Raw genomic sequence first — 17855 nt, forward strand, 5'->3', positions numbered from 1 at the left:
AGATACTTTGTGACTCTATTGTTTTTCTAAAACTGTTGCAGGTTTTTCGTTACCCCTTTTCACGGCTCTGAGGCCTGGGGTCCACTTAGAATTGCTGGTCGGGTATGATTTACGAGTATTATATACTCAGATTTCGATCTTTTTTTTTTTAATGTTTATTTATTTTTGAGAGACAGAGTGTGAGTGGGAGAGAAGCAGAGAGAGAGGAGACACGGAGTCCAAAGCAGGCTCCAGGCTCTGAGCTGTCAGCACAGAGCCCGACGCGGGGCTCAAACCCAGGAACTGTGAGATCATGGCCTGAACCGAAGTCGGAGGCTTCACCGACTGAGCCCCCAGGCGCCCCCCGGAGGTTTCCATCTTGATCCGATCTTGTTGCCACTGTTGAGGGAGAGACAGGGAGGTGACGAGAGCAGGAACACGGGGCGGAGTGGGGGTGGAGGGAAGTGGTGTGGCCGGAATCCCATTTTGGGGAGGATCCAGTGGGCTGCGGGCCGCTGCGACGTTGGGGGGTGGGGGCGGGGAGAACAGTGTCCAGAGGACACTGGGGCTCCTGGCTGGGTAGCTGTGGGATGGGGGGGGGCCACGCTGGCTGCCACCCTCTTGAGCTTCCCTGAAAACAGCTGGAGATGGGGGCTCTGGGCCTGACATGTCAGCGAGAGAAGGGCCTCGAACCACGCCTGCCTCAGTGGCCCCAGGGAAGGCAGGTTGGTAAGGAGCAGGCAGAGGGGCGGTGACGGCCCTGAAGCCGCAGGCACAGGCGTCACAGAGCAAGGATGGGCCCCTGTGGCGTTCACACTCTTGCCCCCTCACAGCAGCTGGGGGGGGGGGGGCGGCGCTCTCCAAATCCATCTCATGCACGGAGAGAGTGAGGCCCTGGGAGCGGACAGGACTGGCTGTGTGTTAAGTAGCCAGGCCACCATCTGCCCCCGAGTGTGTGTGGCTCAGAAGTCCCCGAGGAAGGCTCTTGGACCTTGTTGGCTGGAAATCAGCCACCTATAACCCAGGGAACCTTGGCAAGACATAACACCTCTCCTCCCTCAATTTACCCATCTGTAACATGTAACCAAGCCCGGTGTTGAGTCACCACTAAATTAGTGCCTGTTAAATAAAAGTGAATAGGACTTTTGAAAACGATGCTCGCCCTCATTCAGGGCCAGGAAAATTAAGGCCACGGTGAAAAATAAGTGCGTATCACCAGATATGCAGATCTCAGTGACAGTAGCAAGTGTGGGGGAGGCTGGGGGGCCCCCCAGGACCCACCCGCACCGCTGCTAGGAGCGCAAACGGAAGGGGGGGTTCCCTTGGGAAAATTGCCTTTCTGTCATCTACCAAACTAAAAATACACCCACTGGGTGACCCTTCGGCCTGGAGTCTTAGTGTGCCCCCAACCCTGCACAAGACGCAGGTCACAGCTGGACGCACAGAGGGCGACCCCGTCCTGTCCCTCAGCAGGAGGGGAGGCGGCGCAGGGCACAGTGGTCACACCCGCTGGCCGCGCGGCCACCGCAGGAGGGTCGCTTTTCTGACGTGTCCCCAGGACAGGCTCCGCAAAGCCGCGGGGCACCTGGGCACGCGCGTCAAGGGTCGAACCCCAAGGCACAGGAAGGAAAGATTAACCCAGGAGCTCGGATGGGGCCTGGGGGCGGGGGGGAGGTCGAGATGGGAGGGCCCTTGGCCGGGCTTCGGCTCCTTGCCGCGTTCTCTTTCTCAGCCAAGCCGCGCAAGGGGGGGATCTGCCCGCGGGGACGACGCCCGGGTCACACCAGCAAAGGAGGCCGTCCTGCTCTCGGGCCAAGCCCCCCCCCCCCCCCCCCCCCCCCGCCGTCAGGCTCCCGGGTCCTGCGCTCCGGCCGCCGCGCCTCCCCTCGGCCTGGTGCCCGGTGGGGGGCAGCCTTTCCCGGGCCCCCGCCCTTCGGGGCCCTCGGGACGCCCGCACCCCGCGCTGTGCGAGCACCGTCCCTGGCGGTCGCGCCCCGCACCGCCCTGCGCTCCCGGCCGCGTCCGGGGGACGGGGGTCCGCGCCCCGCCGCGCCCCCGCCTCGGGGCCTCCGCCCGGCCCGGAGCTCCGGCGTCACACCCACGGCCGCGCAGGTCCCGCGGCAGGGCGCGCCCCCTACTCGGGCCTCAGTTTACCCTATGTGAATGTGAATGTCCTGGGCCCGGCCCACGGAGCGCGGGCCCATCCCTGGGCGCGCGGGCTCAGAACCAGGACCGGCACTTGGGGCTCCGGGGTGGGGGGACGCTCCGCCGCGGACCCGGAGCCGAGCCATTAAGGCGGACCACTGCATCGCCCTTTGAAGGCGCCAGGTGGGCCCGGGCGGGCGCGCGGCGCGGGGAAGAGCGCCCTCTGGAGGCTGCCGGCGGCCCCGCCCCCGTGCGCCCGCCCCGCCCCCACAGGCCCCGCCCCCCGGCCTCGGGCAGCGCATGCGCGCGGCGCGGCGCTCCGCGGGCGGCGAGAGCGAGGCCGGTCCGCAGCCGCGCGGCGCTCGGCGCCCCATTCATGCTGGGCAGCGGCGGCGCGGCCACGCAGCGGAGCCCGGGCGCGGCGGCGGCCTCGGCCTGGGCGGCCTGCGCGGCTTCGGCGGCCCCGCGGCGGGGCGGGCGGCGGCGGCGGCGGCGCGGGCGGCGGGGCGCGGCGATGGCCGGCGGCGGGGCGCGCCCCGGGGCAGCCCGTGAGTAGGCGCGCAACTTTCCCCGCGGCGCGGAGCGTGGCCGGGCGGGGGGTCCCGGGCGGGGGGCGCGCGGGGGTGGGAGGCGCCCTCGGGCGGCAGCCGAGCGGCCTCGGGCCGGGGCGCGGGGCTTGCGGCCGCGCGGGCAGGGGGTGTGCGCGGAGGACTGCGGCGCGCGTGTCCGCGGGTCCGCGTGTCCCTGCGGCTCCGGCCCGGCGCCCGCGTGTGTCCGGGCGCGGCCGTGGCGCCGGCGCTGAGCCCGTCCTGCGCCCGCCCGGCCGGGATCGGACCGCGGCCCCAGGCCCCGCGCCGCCGGCCTCTCCCCGTCCGGCCCGGCCCGGCCCGGCCCGGCCCGCCGAGCTCCGCGGGGCAGCGCTCCGGGCGGCGCGGCGGGGGCGGGGGCGGGGGCCGGTGCTGCCCCCTCCTCAAAGGCAGGAGAGAAAGTTTGCGGCGGCCCCGGCGGGAGGGCCCGGCGGGGGCCCAGGCCGAACCCGGGGCTGGACCGCGGACTCCGACCCGCGGCCGCCGGCGGGGCCGGGCCGGGCTGGGCAGGCCCGGGCCGGGCTGCGCCGCGGCTTAGGCAGGGCCGCGGGCGCCGGGGGAGGTCTTGCGGGGCTCCGTCCTCTGTTGGCCCTCAGGGCGCTGGGGTGGAAGTTGGAGCCGCTTCTTCGGGACCGACGCCCGCCCCCGCCCCCTCTGGCCCGAGGCGCCGGGAGACGGGCGCTGTGTCCGCCCCTGGCCCGCAGGGCCGCCCGCCCGGGCTGGGAGGGGGCGGTGCGGGTGCCGCCCGGGAGGCCGCCCGGCTCGCCCGCTCGGGCCTCCTCAGCCTCCCCCTTCCAAGGCCTCTCCAGGGTCAGCCTGCTTTCCTCGGAGGCTTCCGATTGCTTCCTGGACAGTCCCGGGCCTGGTGTGCGGCGTAGCGGGGGGCGGCGGCGGGGCCGATTCGGGGCCGCCCTGGGAAGGGCAGCGGGGCTCCACGGAGGCCCGTGCCTGCAGTGAGATCCCAGGTGCAGCCCGAGAAAGGGGGGCGGTCGGGGCCCCAGTGGCTGCTTATAGCGGAGAACTGCCCCTGACTCATCTGTGGGGTGCTGGGGCCACGCCCCTTGAAAGAAAGGGGTGTGTGTATTGGGGGGGATGTGGACCGGGCCTCTGCCCCCCAAGCCGGGGCTTCCGCGGCTTACTTCTGCTCCACCTCTTTCCCTGCTGAGGCGGTTCTCTGGGTGGGGGGGGGGTATGTTGGGGGGTGGGGCTCCGTCTCTGCTCTCCTGGCCCTTGGGGAGCGGGCCCTGGGTCTCCCCGGCCCCCTGCTGGGTTGGGGGGTGTGGGAGAGACCAGGTGCTGCAGCAGGCAGCCAAGACTCTCCCCAGTCCTTGAGGGGCACCTAGTCCCGTGCCAGAGGCAGACGGCGATTCCCCTCCGGAGCCAGGCTGCACCCGAGCCCGGGAGGGTGGCACCAGGAGGCCCGGGAAGGGCGTTTCAGCACGGGGGACTGGTTAGGCGGAGGTCTGGCGGGCTCCGGGCGGCCGCGGTGTGTGTTGGGGGGAGGGGGGACAAGTGCGATGCCGTGGACACAAAGCAGGCAGCCTGTTTGCCGGGCTCCCGATCCCCCAGGAAGGTCCCCGTGTCCGCAGCAGCTGGCCAGGAGGGAGGGCACCCCCAGGGAGGGGCTGGGTGGTGGGCACGTTTTGTAAGCAGGACTCCCGGACCCACAGGACTTGTCTGGTGGGAGAGCAGGACGGCTTGGGGACCCCCGCCCCCAGGGCCTCTGCTGGGGAAGGTGGTGACGGGACAGCCCTCTGGGCGGGATGGCGGCGGCCTCCCCACGCCCCCAGGCCCCAACCTGCCCGAGTCCCAGAAAGCTCCAGAGCCGGAGGGCATGGAGATCAGGCTCTCCCTCTGTGAAGAGGGCTCTGAAGGCCTTTGTTTCCCAGGGTCAGAAGGAGCGGTGGTGGCCGCCGGGCCCTGGAGAGGGAAGGGGCTTGTGGCTCCCTCCACGCTCTGCCGGAGCCCGCCGTGCTGTGTTCCCGTCCGCCGCTGCCCTGACTCTCCCTAGTGGGCACACCCCACCCCAGCTCAGCTTCCCCCTTCCCAGGGTGGTCCAGACTGGGCCCCCGGCACAGCCCGCTGTGCTTGCAGGAAGCTGCAGCCGTTCTCACGCCCCCCGCTGCGTGACGGGGCAGGTCCTGGCCGGACCCCTGCTGCTCTGCCCCCGAGGCGCCCCCTCCCACCAGCTCGCGGGGTGCCTTGCTCTCTTAGAACAGGTGGAGGGGCCCCCGGAGGAGCCTCCCAGACCACGGAGGCCGGTTCTGCTCCCCTCCCGGAGGCCCTCTGGGCATCTGTCGGTGCTCCTTGCCCCCAGCCCAGCGCGGTCCTCCCCGGCACCCAGGCCCCGCTTTGGAGCGATGGCCTCCTTCCCTGGGCAGACGCCCTGGCTGGCCGTCCAGGCTTCTGTGGGAGCGTGGGATTGCAGCCCGTCTGCCAGGTGACCTTGGGTCTGTCCAAGCCCTGGACGCCATAACTCTGAGACAGGGCCAGTGACCTAAATGTCTTCACTGGCCTCGTGAGATGGTGGCTGTGAGGGACCCAGCCCTGGGCTGGGGGCCCCCCTTTCCTGCCTGGCAGTCCCCACCCTCCCTGGCCAGTCCCTTCCAGCAGCCCCTGGGGGGGGGGGGCGGGGGGGGGGCGGAGAGTGGGCCCGGGGCCGGTCTGGAGTTTGGATGGTGGCTTCTTCAGCCGGGTTTCTCCTGTTTAATATAAAAAGTAGGGCCCGTAATTGCATTAAGACGTGTATAATTATCCCGGAGGAGGGGAGAGCCCAGCCCCTGGTAATTGCAGGCCTGCTTTGAACTGATAAACGGTGAGTGATTCATGTTTTCTTTGGAGTTCACATGCACTCAGCTCTCGGCCCAGGCCCCGCTGCCACCGTGAGGAGCCTGCTCCCCGCTCCTGTGCTGCTGGGGCTCCTGGGCTGGGGACGGGGCAGGGGCGGGGGACCCCGCTCCTGGCTGCCCGCGCAGGTGCCCCTGTAGCTCTCGGGGTGATGTCTGAGGGAAGATCCTCAGGGAAAGGCAGGTGACAGCAAGCCTGGTCCTCTGGCCGTGGGATCCTGGCTTCACCTCCTCACTTCCCTGAGCCTCAGTTTCCCCAGCCGTGCGGTGGGGCTGGGCGTCCACTCGGCCGCGGACAAGGCCCTGCCCAGGACCTGTTCGTTGACTCTTTCATTCCCAAGTCCTGGGCCCCGGCCTCGGCTCCGGGCACGCGGGGGCCCGGCTCTGTCGCGTGGAACGGCCGTTCTTGCAGGGAGAGCGCAAGTTTGGGAACAATAAGTCACAAAAGCATCAGCGAGTCCTGTGCCGCGAATGAAAACGGGGTAACCGGCTGAGAGGGAGAGGCAGCCGCCGCCTTCGGCTGGCGGGTCAGGGCAGACAGCTGAGACCGGGCAGGGGAGGGAAGGGCATGCCAGTGGAGGGGACAGCAAGTCCAAAGCCCGGCTGAGGGCAGAGGAGCCCCGCTACAGGGGCAGCCGTGGGAGCCCGGGACCCGCGCGCCCTGTCTGGCAGCCTGCTGCCCTGTGGCTGCCTCCCAAGTCTGCACAGGACATGTATCTTTTGGGCCTCAGCTTCCCCGCCTGTAAAATGGGCTGCCGGTCTCTATGAGCCGGGGCAGGGCCCCTCCTAACACCAAGAGGGCTCCCCTGCTGACGGCACCTTGTGGGCATGCCCCGACCGCCCCCCTTATGTCCATGAGAGAGGAGCTGTTGCCAGTTTCATTTTATAGACGACGGAAACCAGGGCCGGGAAAGAGGAGTGACTCCAGTCAGGGCCACCTGGTGACGGAGCCTCAGTGTAGCCGTGCGTCTGCCTGCCGGTTGCTGGGCCGGGAGGAGATGAGACTTTTCTAGAGAGAGCAGGGGTGCTTGGTAGAATTTGGGGCCGGTGACCTGATGTGCCCTGCGGAAACGTGGCCCAGGCTACTGGGTGGGGCCTGGCTGTGCCTGTCCCGGTGGGAGAGGGGTGGGCAGTTGGGGGAAGACGCAAGGGATGAAGCTGATGGACCTTAGAGCGTGTGGCCTGGGAAGTGTAAGTTGGGGTGCCCGAAGCCTGGGGGGGTGGAGGGAGTTGGGAACCTGAGCTGATGGAAGGGAGGAGCCCCTGGCAGGTGGACGACAGCCTCTGGGCTGCTCAGATGGGGAGATGGGACCACGGCTGGGGGGGCGGGGCGCCTCCCCTTTCCTCTTGGGAGGGCTTCCTGGAGAAGGTGCTGAGACAGAGCCTGGCAAGGGCACGGCTGGGCTGACGGCACGGGGCAGGGGGGGGGGGTGGGCACCAGGCGGCCGGGCTGGGGGGATGGTGGGGGGAACGTATAGCCCTCCACTTCTGGGTCCTTTCTTGGCGTGCAAGGCTCACGGTCCAGCATGGGGCTGGCCAGGCTCAACCAGCAAGGGGCCCCAGGGCCAAGGTGGCCCAGACCGCCTCCCTCCCTCCCTCCCCGAGAACTGCCTCCTGTGCAGTGATGGGCCTGAGTATCTGTCTGCCTCGGGGTGGTGCCTGCTCGTGGGAGCCTCCACGGCCACAAGGAGCACGTACCCCCAGAGCCTCGGGGGTGGTCACCCCGCCTCGGAGCTTGGAGCCGGTGGCGGGGGGAGGGGCTGCTCCCTAGGACGCGGGGAAGCTCCGAGTCAGGAGGCGATGGCTCCCAGGCTGGACCCTGGACCCTCATCACTATCTCTCCTCTGTCTGGTCGTCTTGTGCTGCTCCTGGTGCTCGCGGGCTTGGTCTCGGGGCCCCCCTGGGGTACCTCTCCGTGCCTGTAGGGCGTCTCCTTGTGGGTGGGGTCATGCCCCCTAGAGGCAGAGCGGGGGATGTCCCTGCATGGGCCGGGCACGCACAGCTCACGGGATGCCCACGTGCACTGGGGCGCGGACGTGTGCGTCCGGGCCGTGCCCACACCCGCGACCCTCTCCCGCTTGTTCTTCGCAGGCCTGAGGCTCCCGGCCCCGTGATTCCTGCGTCTGCAGGACCCAAGCGCCCCGGCCCGAGGCCCCGGCCCGCCATGTCACTGCCGCGAGTGAGCCTGCGGGTCCTCCCGCCGCTGCCACCGCCGCTGCCCCTGCTGCTGCTGCTGCTGCTGCTGGGGGGCGCGCGGGCCGCAGCGGGGGCCCCCAGGGCTGGCGGGGGGCCGCAGCCCGCCTTCCGCACCTTCTCGGCCAGCGACTGGGGCCTCACGCACCTGGTGGTCCACGAGCAGACTGGCGAGGTGTACGTGGGCGCTGTGAACCGCATCTACAAGCTCTCGGGGAACCTGACGCTGCTGCGGGCGCACGTGACGGGGCCCGTGGAGGACAACGAGAAGTGCTACCCGCCCCCCAGCGTGCAGTCGTGCCCGCACGGCCTGGGCAGCACCGACAACGTCAACAAGCTGCTGCTGCTGGACTACGCGGCCAACCGCCTGCTGGCCTGCGGCAGCGCCTCCCAGGGCATCTGCCAGTTCCTGCGCCTGGACGACCTCTTCAAGCTGGGCGAGCCGCACCACCGCAAGGAGCACTACCTGTCCAGCGTGCGCGAGGCGGGCAGCATGGCCGGCGTGCTGATCGCCGGGCCGCCGGGCCAGGGCCAGGCCAAGCTCTTCGTGGGCACGCCCATCGACGGCAAGTCCGAGTACTTCCCCACGCTGTCCAGCCGCCGCCTCATGGCCAATGAGGAGGACGCCGACATGTTCGGCTTCGTGTACCAGGATGAGTTCGTGTCGTCGCAGCTCAAGATCCCCTCGGACACGCTGTCCAAGTTCCCGGCCTTCGACATCTACTACGTGTACAGCTTCCGCAGCGAGCAGTTCGTCTACTACCTCACCCTGCAGCTGGACACGCAGCTCACGTCGCCCGACGCCGCCGGCGAGCACTTCTTCACCTCCAAGATCGTGCGCCTGTGCGTGGACGACCCCAAGTTCTACTCGTACGTCGAGTTCCCCATCGGCTGCGAGCAGGCGGGCGTCGAGTACCGGCTGGTGCAGGACGCCTACCTGAGCCGGCCCGGCCGCGCCCTGGCCCGCCAGCTGGGCCTGGCCGAGCACGAGGACGTGCTGTTCACCGTGTTCGCGCAGGGCCAGAAGAACCGCGTGAAGCCGCCCAAGGAGTCCGTGCTGTGCCTGTTCACGCTCAGGGCCATCAAGGAGAGGATCAAGGAGCGCATCCAGTCCTGCTACCGCGGCGAGGGCAAGCTCTCGCTGCCCTGGCTGCTCAACAAGGAGCTGGGCTGCATCAACTCGGTGAGTAGGCATCATGGGGGGGCCGCGCCGGGCCCCCTGTGAGGGGCGGGGAGCTCCCGGGCCCGGCCGGCCGCCACCTCGCTTCCGTGGAGACGGGGCGGCGGGCCCCCGGCTGCCACTCCGGGAGCCCCCGCAGGTGGCGGGCAGAGGACTGACCGCGTGCCTCGCGCTGTGCCGTGTGCATACTGCGCCGGTGCACCTCCGTTTTACAGCTGAGGTCGCCGAGGCTCGGCGAGGTCGGTAGCTTGCCCAGGGCCACAGCGCCGGGCAGACGCGGTGCTGGCTGGGGCCGCCCGGGGGTAGTGCGGGTCCCAAACCCGTCTCCCCCCACCCCCGCCCCCGCTTTTCTTCCCTCTGTCGGGGGGCCCTGCTCGCCCTTTCTCTGGGGTGTGTGCCGCTCTCGGCCCCTGGCCTCACCTGGCAGCGGCGTTGATGGCACCGGGCCTGACCCTAGGGGCCTGAGGGTCTGGGTGCGGGGTGCTCGGGGGTCAGCAGCCACAGCTCTCGTTTCTAGGCCCAGGTGGGCCAGCCTGGGGCCGGCTGCTCGATGGGGAGCCTCATGTGCATCCCCGAGGCAGCAGGAAGCGTTCAGGAGCGCCTTGGGGTGACCTCCCCGGGGGTGGCCGTCTGCTCTGGGTCCCTGGGCGGCCCCGGGAAGGCCTGGCACATCTGGCCTCGGTTGTCTCCCATCTCTGTACCCGGAATGATGCTGGTTTGTTTTCAGGGCAGGATGGGAGGGCAAGGGTCCCCGCTCCGCTGTCTGTCATGTCGGCCCCAGGGGGCGTGTGTCAGGGCAGGGCCATCCTCCACAGTGAGGCCCCCGTGTGCCAGGCTGATGTGTTGGCCACCCTCCCCGGGCATTTCAGGGAAGGTGTCCGACCTCTGTTACGCGTCTGGAGAAACCGAGGCCTGGAGGAGCAGCTCCTGTAGAGGTCATGCTCCGTGCCCTTCATGCCCCGTCCCCTTGGCTGGGTCTGCCCCCTGCCCCCCTGCCTGACAGCCCCCCTGGCCAGGTCTCTGCTCCTCACACACTTGGGGACCCTCAGCCCAGCTCCAACTCAGCATCCGCTACTCCATGTGCGTTAGTGACCCCTTCCCTGCAAACCTGCTTCAGGCGAGCAAGCCGCCTCCTGCCCCCAGAGCCCCCCCCAAGCCCTTTCCATCTTCTCTGGAACCTCAGGAATTGATCGCATCCCTTCCCTTCAGTAACTGTTTCATAGCCAATCTCTGCATTTGCCTTTTGGGGGTGTCCCCTGTGCCCTGGAGTAAGCCCTGCCTGGACCCCACAGCCCCCTGGGCCACGGGGAAGCCGCTCTCCCTCCCTGGTCTCCAGGCCGCTTCCTGCCTACCCCTCAGGTTGGCCGGGGGCCTGCGTGCGCCGCCGGGTGGGAGACGGGCCCGCCTGGGCGTGTGCGCCAGGCCTCTGGCTTCTTTGCAAGCTTGTGAGCCTTCGCTTCTCTGTTGGTCGAACGGGTCCCAGAATCCTTGGGCTCCCACATCTGTGCAGCCCGGCTCCAGCCTGCCCCTCTGAGGACCCTCCGTGAGCCCCTGCCTCCTCATACCCCCCATGAGTGGGGGCGCCAGCCAGCCTCCGGGGCAACGCCCGCCACCCTCGGGCAGAAGACACTGGACACCTGAGACTGGCGGCGGGGGCCCCGGGCCTCACCCTCTCCCTTCCCACAGCCCCTGCAGATCGACGACGATTTCTGTGGGCAGGACTTCAACCAGCCTCTGGGGGGCACGGTCACCATTGAGGGCATGCCCCTGTTCGTGGACAAGGACGATGGCCTGACCGCCGTGGCCGCCTACGACTACCGGGGCCGCACCGTGGTGTTCGCCGGCACGCGCAGCGGCCGCATCCGCAAGGTCAGGGCCCGCAACTGGCGTGCTGTGGTGGGCGGGGCCCTGGGGGTGTGGGACAGCCTGGATCCGATGCGGGGCCTGGTCACCGCGGGGTGCGCAGTGGGCCCCAGCGCCCCCGTGCCGCCGCCTCCATGCCCCGCGTTTGGGGCTGCTCCGGCGTCAGGCAGGTGCAAAGGTCTGGCTGGGCATCGGGGGCTCTGGGGGCGGGTCACGGCGTGCGAAGGGGCTGGCCTGGCCACCCCCCCCCCCAGGACATGGAGGTGCCGGCCCTGCTGTCTGAGGGCGCACGGTGACCTCCTGGGAAGGCCGTGGAGGTGGGGGCAGGGCATGCCCGCACGGCCCCCTCCCCTCCGGGGATCCGGTGTCTGCTGAGGCAGCGCTCTGGAGCTGGTGGGAGGCCCCCGCCCTGCGCAGAGCAGCAAGGCCAAGGGCAGGGCAAGGGTGGCACCCCTCTGCCCCTGCCTGCCGCTGGTGGGTGCAGGGGGGCTCTAGTGGCCCCAGAGCGATGAGGGCCCCTCAGGGTGAGGGCTGGGGTGCTGTGGGGCGGGGCCTTCCCGGTGCCTGCATCCCTTCCCTCGCCAGCAAGCACTGGGCTGCGGGGGGGGGGGCGGGGGGCGGCGAGAGCAGCTGCCTGCGGGGCAGTCCCACCTTGGTGGGTGAGTGGGACCAGACCAGGGTAGGGCCAGCCTGCTGGGCTGGAGGTGTCTGGGCTGGGGGGCCCGTAGGGTGGGGGTGTCTGGGAGCCCCAGAGTCGGTCCAGGGGCGGGGCCCGGGAGATGAAATAACAGCTGTCCCCGGGCCTGCTGCTGACACAGCTCCCCGCCCGCCGTGTACCCGTGGGTGAGGGCCGGGCCTGAGGCCAACAAGGGCCTCGCCTGCTCCCAGCTTCTGTGCGGGAGGGGGTCTCCCCGTCTGGGCCATGCTGGGTGCCCTGGGAATCACGTCCCGCCGCTCGCTGGCCCTGTGATCCCTGTGAAGGCATCCCCTCCCCGCCCCACCACTACGCACCTCAGCTTTTCCCATCTGTGAAATGAACCCAGGCGTGTGGGCTCTTGGCTGGGGTGGTCCTGAGGCAGTGGGAGCCCAGATGTGGGCTGCCGGTCGTCCCCGGAGGGGCGCCCTGGGGTGCTGCGGGGCTCAGGCCCCATGCGAGCCAGTGAGGCTGGGTGGCAGGTCAGCTCAGCCCCCGCTGGTCTCTGGGGGAGCCCCCGTGCCCTTAGAGCTGGTCCCCTGGTGTGGTCCACCTTCCTTCCCCGAGTGCAGGGGTGGCGTCTGCAGCCTGGGCATCGACTCTTCCCTTCCTATCAGTGGGCCACCCCCCCAGCATGCAGCCCCTCTTCCCAGCCCAGGGAGGGTATGTGGGGCCGGGGGGTGGGGGGGTGCAAGGGAGCCCCTGGGGCGTGTGTGTCGGGTGGGGGGGTTGTGGGGGGAGCAGCGGAGCCCGTGGGGCGTGTGTCGGGTGGGGGGGCGGTGGGGGGGGGCAGCGGAGCCCCTGGGGCGTGTGTGTCGGGTGGGTTGTTCTCGGCATGTCCAGTGTGGCTGCGGTGAGGACCGCCCCCTGCCTGCCCCCCACCCCCGTCCCCCGGGGAGGCCAGCCCCGCACCCCCCAAGCAGGAGTGAAGCCTGCTTGGAGACACTCCCGCCGGGCGCCCCAGAACCTATACCCAGCGGGAGGCTGGGCTCCTGGGGCCCATTTGATGGCGGGTGGGCTGGCAGGCAGCTGGCTAAGGCACCGTCTGTGCCCACAGGCCGCCCTGTGAGCTTGGAGAACGGGTTAGTCCGGCCCCCGTCCTGCTGCCTCCCTGGCTCCAGCCGCGCTCACCTGCCCCAGGGCCGGGTGGGAGCCCCGTGAGTCTCACGGTCCTTGCTCCTCTCTTCCCTGGCCCCACAGAGGGGAAACTGAGGCCCAGTGTGTCTGGCGGGCGCTGGGCTCAGGCCCCTTCATCGGCAAGCCTCTGCTTTCCTCTCCCTCACCCGCCCCTGCACCTGCCTCCCAGAGCCCCGTCCTTCCTGGGCATCGGCCCCTCCCACCCCGGACCCGTCGGGGCTGGGTGTGCACTGCGGGTGCGTGGACTGCACCTTCCTGGGGTAGGTGGGGTTAGCGGTGCCCAGGGGCTGCCGGCCTGGCGGCAGGGGCGCCCCGTCGTCGGGGAATTAGAGCCTTGTTAGTCGTGAGGCTCTCCCGGGGAGGCCCGGCCCAGCCTCGCCCTGCACGCTGCTCGCCTGCACCACCTGCCCGAGGAGAAGGGGGTCTCGGGAAGCTTGTCGCGTGGCTGTTCGTGTTCCACGGCCAGTTGCTCGCGGCCTTGTCCATCCAAGCGGCTGAGTTCAGTTGTGGATGCGTCTCCCCCTCGCGGGCTCTGTGACCCTGGAGCTGGCTGGCCGGCCTCTGGGCCTGTCCCCCAAGTGTGGCGTGACGAGGCCCAGAGCCTGCTGCGCGTGTGGTCCCGTCGGGCGGGTGGCTGACCCTCGTTCCTGGTGTCGCCTCTCGGAGTCCTCGAAATAGCGGTGCCGCCCTGGGACAGATGGGGAAACTGAGGCACGTGGTGGCAGCAGCAGGTGCCCAGGCTTACTGGCTCCAGGGTGAGTCCTGTGGGTCCTCGGAGGAAAGGAAACGGGGACCCGATTTCACTGTCCCTCTCTGAGGAAGCCCGGGGTCCAGGGCAGTCCCTCCTCCGGGAGCCCCTCCCTGCCCCCTCCTGCCCTGCCCTGCCAGCCTTCAGGGGTCTTTCTTCCCCCAGCCCCCAGCCCAGCACCCCCGCCAGTGGCCGCGGGGCCCTGCCTTCCCCAGGAGCAGCTCTGGCTGCCCTGCTCTCTCTGCCTCCCCGCCGCCTAGGGCCCATGGCGCCCGTGGACCCTGCGCCACCCTGGGGCACCACTGCAGGTGGGGGTCCGGAGCAGGTGGGGCCGGGGGAAGGGGTTCCAGCCCCGTTCTGTGCCCCGGCCCCGTAACCGCCCCCCGGCCTCCAGCCTTGACCCGTCGCGAAGGGACACCTGGCCCCTGCCCCCTCGGGCCTCTCCTTGGCCGGGGCCCGGCCTGTGGCAGCAGTTTCCTCTCCCACCTCGTCCCCACCCTCCCCGCCATGTCGTCCTGGCCCCGCCGCGGGGGTGGGAGCGGCTCTGGCCCCGCCAGGGGTGCCCTCTGGCCCCGCCCAGCGCCGCGCCTCCTCCCCGCCTCCTGCCTTGCATCCTGGTCACATGCTGGAGCCTGGGCCCTGGGGACCCCTGCCCACTGCCGCCCTGGGGGCAGCCCTGCTGTACTGACGAAGCCCGAAGCCCGAGGAGCCCTCCCCTCCCCGGGCCTGGGTCTGCTCGGGCTTTAACAAGTAACTGGCGCGCCGGGGACGCAGCTGGGCCCCTGCCAGGCCCCACCGAAGGAGAGCCGGCGAGCGTGGTGTGAAGTTGCGGCTGATTAATTTGGGACTTGCCAGCTTCAGCTGTTCAGGGCCGGCTGGGGGTGCTCCCCGACGCCCCGGTCTTCCCCAGAGACTCTGCCCGCCGCCCGCCTCCCTCCCCGTCCACAGAGGCAGCCTGTCCTCCCGGCTGACACCCCGGACCCCCAGCCACGCGTGTGTCTTCCCCCCACTGCCCCGAATGGCCGCCAGGGGCCCCGGAGCCTGGCAGGAGTTCCCCAGGGGGGCCCGGGCTTGAGTTCTTTTGAGTCCGTCCAGGCACTCGGTGGGCAGAGGGCCCGCCCCGGGCTCCTGCTGGAGGGTGCCCACGCCGCCCCAGCCTCGTCTGGAGGCCTTCTCACACTCTTCCTGTCCGCACAGCAGACGTGGGGATGGGCCTTGGCTTCTGGGCCGGGTGAGGGGCGCCCAGCCCTGCACGGGGACTCCCCGGCTGCGGGGCTCGGGGCCTGGGCTGAGGAACGTGGCCCGCCGCTCTGCCCCAGCACCCAGTTTGTCAGGAGAATCTGGAAGTCTCTATTTTGTGGGGGGTTTCTTATTGTGAAGCATGGGCAACAAACGACAGGCCACCAGTTTATGACCGTGGGGACCCGGGCTGTGGCATCGCTGGCTTGCAGGGTGCCGGGCCTTGGGGTGGGACCCGAGGGACAGCCGCCCCGCTGGGCTCCAGGGCCGGCCTGGGCCCTTCTGGAGTCTGGCTGGCCTGCCCTGGTGAGGCTCCCTCCTCCGGGGCCTTGCTTCTTACCCTCAGCGCTGGGGGGGCTGTGCCTGCCGGCTTTGGGGAGCCCCGGGGAGGCTGGCCTGTTTTCCTGCGTGCTGATCCTTGAGTGTGGGAGACACGTGGCTGTGGCCGTGGCGCTCTGGACACCCACCCCGCCGTCACAACTGTGCTTTGTCGCTGGGCCCGTGCTGTGTGTTGCTCTGGGCCTGGGTTGCCAGTGACGGGGGTGCCTCTTAGCCTCCAGTGGCCTCACGGCTCCAGAAGCTTCCCTCCGGGTGCTTTTCCCACTCCCCCAGGACGCCCACGCTCCCTAGGATGCTGCGCAGAGCGGCGCTGGCCTCCTCTTAGGGTCCCTGCCGGGGGGGGGCCCCCCTGTCCTGGGCCGGAGCCTGCGCGGTGCACCCAGCAGGGGGCCCTGCTACCCCAGCCCGCGGCTGTGCCCGAGGTGGACTGGGGAGCCCCTGGGGAGCTGAGGGAAAGCTGTTGGCCCCAAGAGAGATCCTGGGCAGGATGGGGCCCCTGTCCCCCAACTCCCGTGGCCCCGTGGATGTGGATCCTGTGTGTCGGGCACGCCATTGATTCCCCGTGACCTGACCTCTAGATGCCCGCAAGGGCTCCCAGGAGGCCACCTGCACGGCTGGGGACTGTCTGTCCGCAGACGCCCTCATCCCACTGGGACGGGAGCCCTGCATGGGGTGGGGGGCAGGGAGGTCTCCGCCTCCTGCGTGTGGCCGGGCGTGACTGACATCCCCTCTCAGTTGTGATGCATCCGCGGGAAGCTCGCAGCCGTGGATGTGCGGCCCGGGGCCGTGTCACAGGAAGCACAGCAGACCTCCGTCCCCTGGAGGGTCCCCCCATCCCCCCCATCCCCCAAGGGTCACCTCACTGGCCGACCTCCATCCCTAAGGCTGTTTTGCCAGTTTGGGGTTTTCGTGGGTCACACGGCACCTCATCTTCGGTCTTCCTTCCTCGTTGCCGTCGGTGGGCTCGGCCGAGCCGCCGTGGGCAGTGTGCGGGGCTCTGTGTCGTGCCGATGTGCACGGCGGACCTGCGCGGGCTCCTCCCGTGGGGCCGCCCGGGGCTGCCTTCCCGCCGGCCAGCGAGGGCTCCGTGCATGCGGGGCCGGTGGCTGGGTTTCCGCCCCGGAGCAGGGCTGCTGGGCCCCTCTTACCTCCCTGTCCTGACCCTCCGGGACCGGCTGTGTTGCCACGTCCAGGTTGGCACTGCCTGGCGGACCGGGTGACCTCACGCAGCCCTGCTCAGGGCAGGCTCCTGGGTCCCGGCGGAGGGCTGCCCCCCAGGGGGCTGTGGGTGGGGAGGGGCGCCCCAGCCGCCTGCGTCCTATAGGTCTTAGCTGCTGCGCCTGGGGGCTCGTGGCGCACTGCCCCTCCTGCTGGGGGCGTGGTCCCTGGGACCTTTGGGTGGCGTTGCATGGTACCCCGGGCCACAGCTGGCCCTGGTGGCCGCGCCAGAGGGCACAGGGCCGTTCCTTCCCCCCTACGTCCGTCTAGGGGCTCCCCAGCCCTTTGTCCCAGAATGAGCACCGCTTTCTCCCCCCCCCCCCCATGAGGCCAGCGGTCGCCCGCAGGCATGCGTGGAGGGTCCCGCCCCAGGCCCTGCACGCGCGCGCACCTCCCCGCGGGCTCTGGCTAATCAGGCCGCACCACAGCCGGGGCTCCTCGGCGTCTCTGACGAGAATGACGCTTTCGGGTGCAGCCCTGCCGTGGCCGCGCTGTGCCCGGTCCGGTGCGCGCCTCGCTTCAGGGCTGGCCTGGTGAGGTGGCCTAGTGCGGGCCCAGGGCTGCTGCCCGCGCCGTGCGGTCCCCCTGCCCAGGGGCAGGTCGGTCCCTGACCCCCAGGACCCGTCCTCCACGGGGTCAGGGTGTGGGGACTCCTGGCGTTACGGCCAGGTGTGTACAGAGGCCAGAGCATTCCCCAGGAGTCTGCCAGGAAGGGTGTCCCGGACGGGGCGGGGGGCGAACAGCAGGCCCAAAGCTCGGGCTGTGCGCTCCGCGTTGCCTTGGGGCCCAGCTTTGCGGGGCCCCCAGGGCTGTGGGGCGGGCTCCCCGGTGGCCGCGCCCCTCCACCTCGTGGCAGCGTCCAGTCTTGGGGGCCTGCTTTGCAAGCCTCCCTGCTGTTGGAACCACGAGCTTCCGAGCTCTCACCCAGCCCTGTGAGGCGGCGTCAGTTGGCAGGCGAGGAGACCGAGGGTCAGAGAGGACCACTGTGTGTGTGTTGGTCTCCGCTTTTCTCTGTGTCGTGTTGGAAAAGACCAGATTCTTGGGACCCTCCCCCCAATCTTGCCAGGTGTGTTTGGCCCAATTAGAGCCATTGGGCCTCCCGCAAATCATGTTTTAATTACCCAGGTACTGCCGAGAGGAAATTGTTAATTGCTCTTCCAGTATCAAATTCCTCCTGGCCTTTCTGAGAACGGTCCCAGAAAGGGGCCTGGAACCTGCCCCCAGCTGGAGGAGGGGGGGTCCTGTGGCAGCCTGAGAGCAGGGAGAGGCGCCCTGAGCCAGGCCTGCACAGCCGTGACCGGGAAGCGGAGCGTGCGACTGTAAGAGGCCCCCGGCCCCATGCACCCCTCCCAGCAGCAGTCTGCCGCCGGGGGCTGGGAATGGGCTGGGCAGCTGTGTGCTAGAGGAGGGGACGGCCCTGGGTCCCAGCCCTGTAGCCGGGTCACTGGATGCTGTCCCCCCCCTGCCCCATCTTCTGCCTGTCCCTCACCTGGGGTCACTTTCACCGCTGTCTGGTGCAGCCAGTGCACCTCTCCTCCGCAGGTAAGGGCCATGAGGGCTGTTGTCTTGGGATGGGCAGGGCGGGGGACTCTTTCCCTCCCCTGGTCGGGGCCAAGCCGGGCAGCCCCCTGCCTCCGGGCGGCTAGGGCGCGTGCCGGCCTTGGCAAGCAGCCTGCGTGGCCCAGAC

The 17855-nt window shown here is 69.9% G+C and overlaps 1 protein-coding gene across 1 annotated transcript in view; it reads left to right on the top strand.

Annotated features, from left to right (window-relative positions):
* Positions 1-1828: 1828 nt before the first annotated feature.
* Positions 1829-17855, top strand: part of PLXNA1 (plexin A1) — a gene marked incomplete at its 5' end in the record, with an annotated part of 44895 nt that continues 28868 nt past the window's right edge. Inside the window, 4 exons of the mRNA XM_039248624.1 lie at positions 1829-2091; positions 2398-2672; positions 7649-8933; positions 10617-10799. Of these exons, the coding sequence (XP_039104555.1) occupies positions 1829-2091; positions 2398-2672; positions 7649-8933; positions 10617-10799 (2006 nt within the window). The remainder of the gene's footprint in view (positions 2092-2397; positions 2673-7648; positions 8934-10616; positions 10800-17855) is intronic.

This window comes from Hyaena hyaena, unplaced genomic scaffold, assembly GCF_003009895.1.
Source record: "Hyaena hyaena isolate Hyena2069 unplaced genomic scaffold, ASM300989v1 scaffold_316, whole genome shotgun sequence".
NCBI lineage: Eukaryota > Metazoa > Chordata > Mammalia > Carnivora > Hyaenidae > Hyaena > Hyaena hyaena.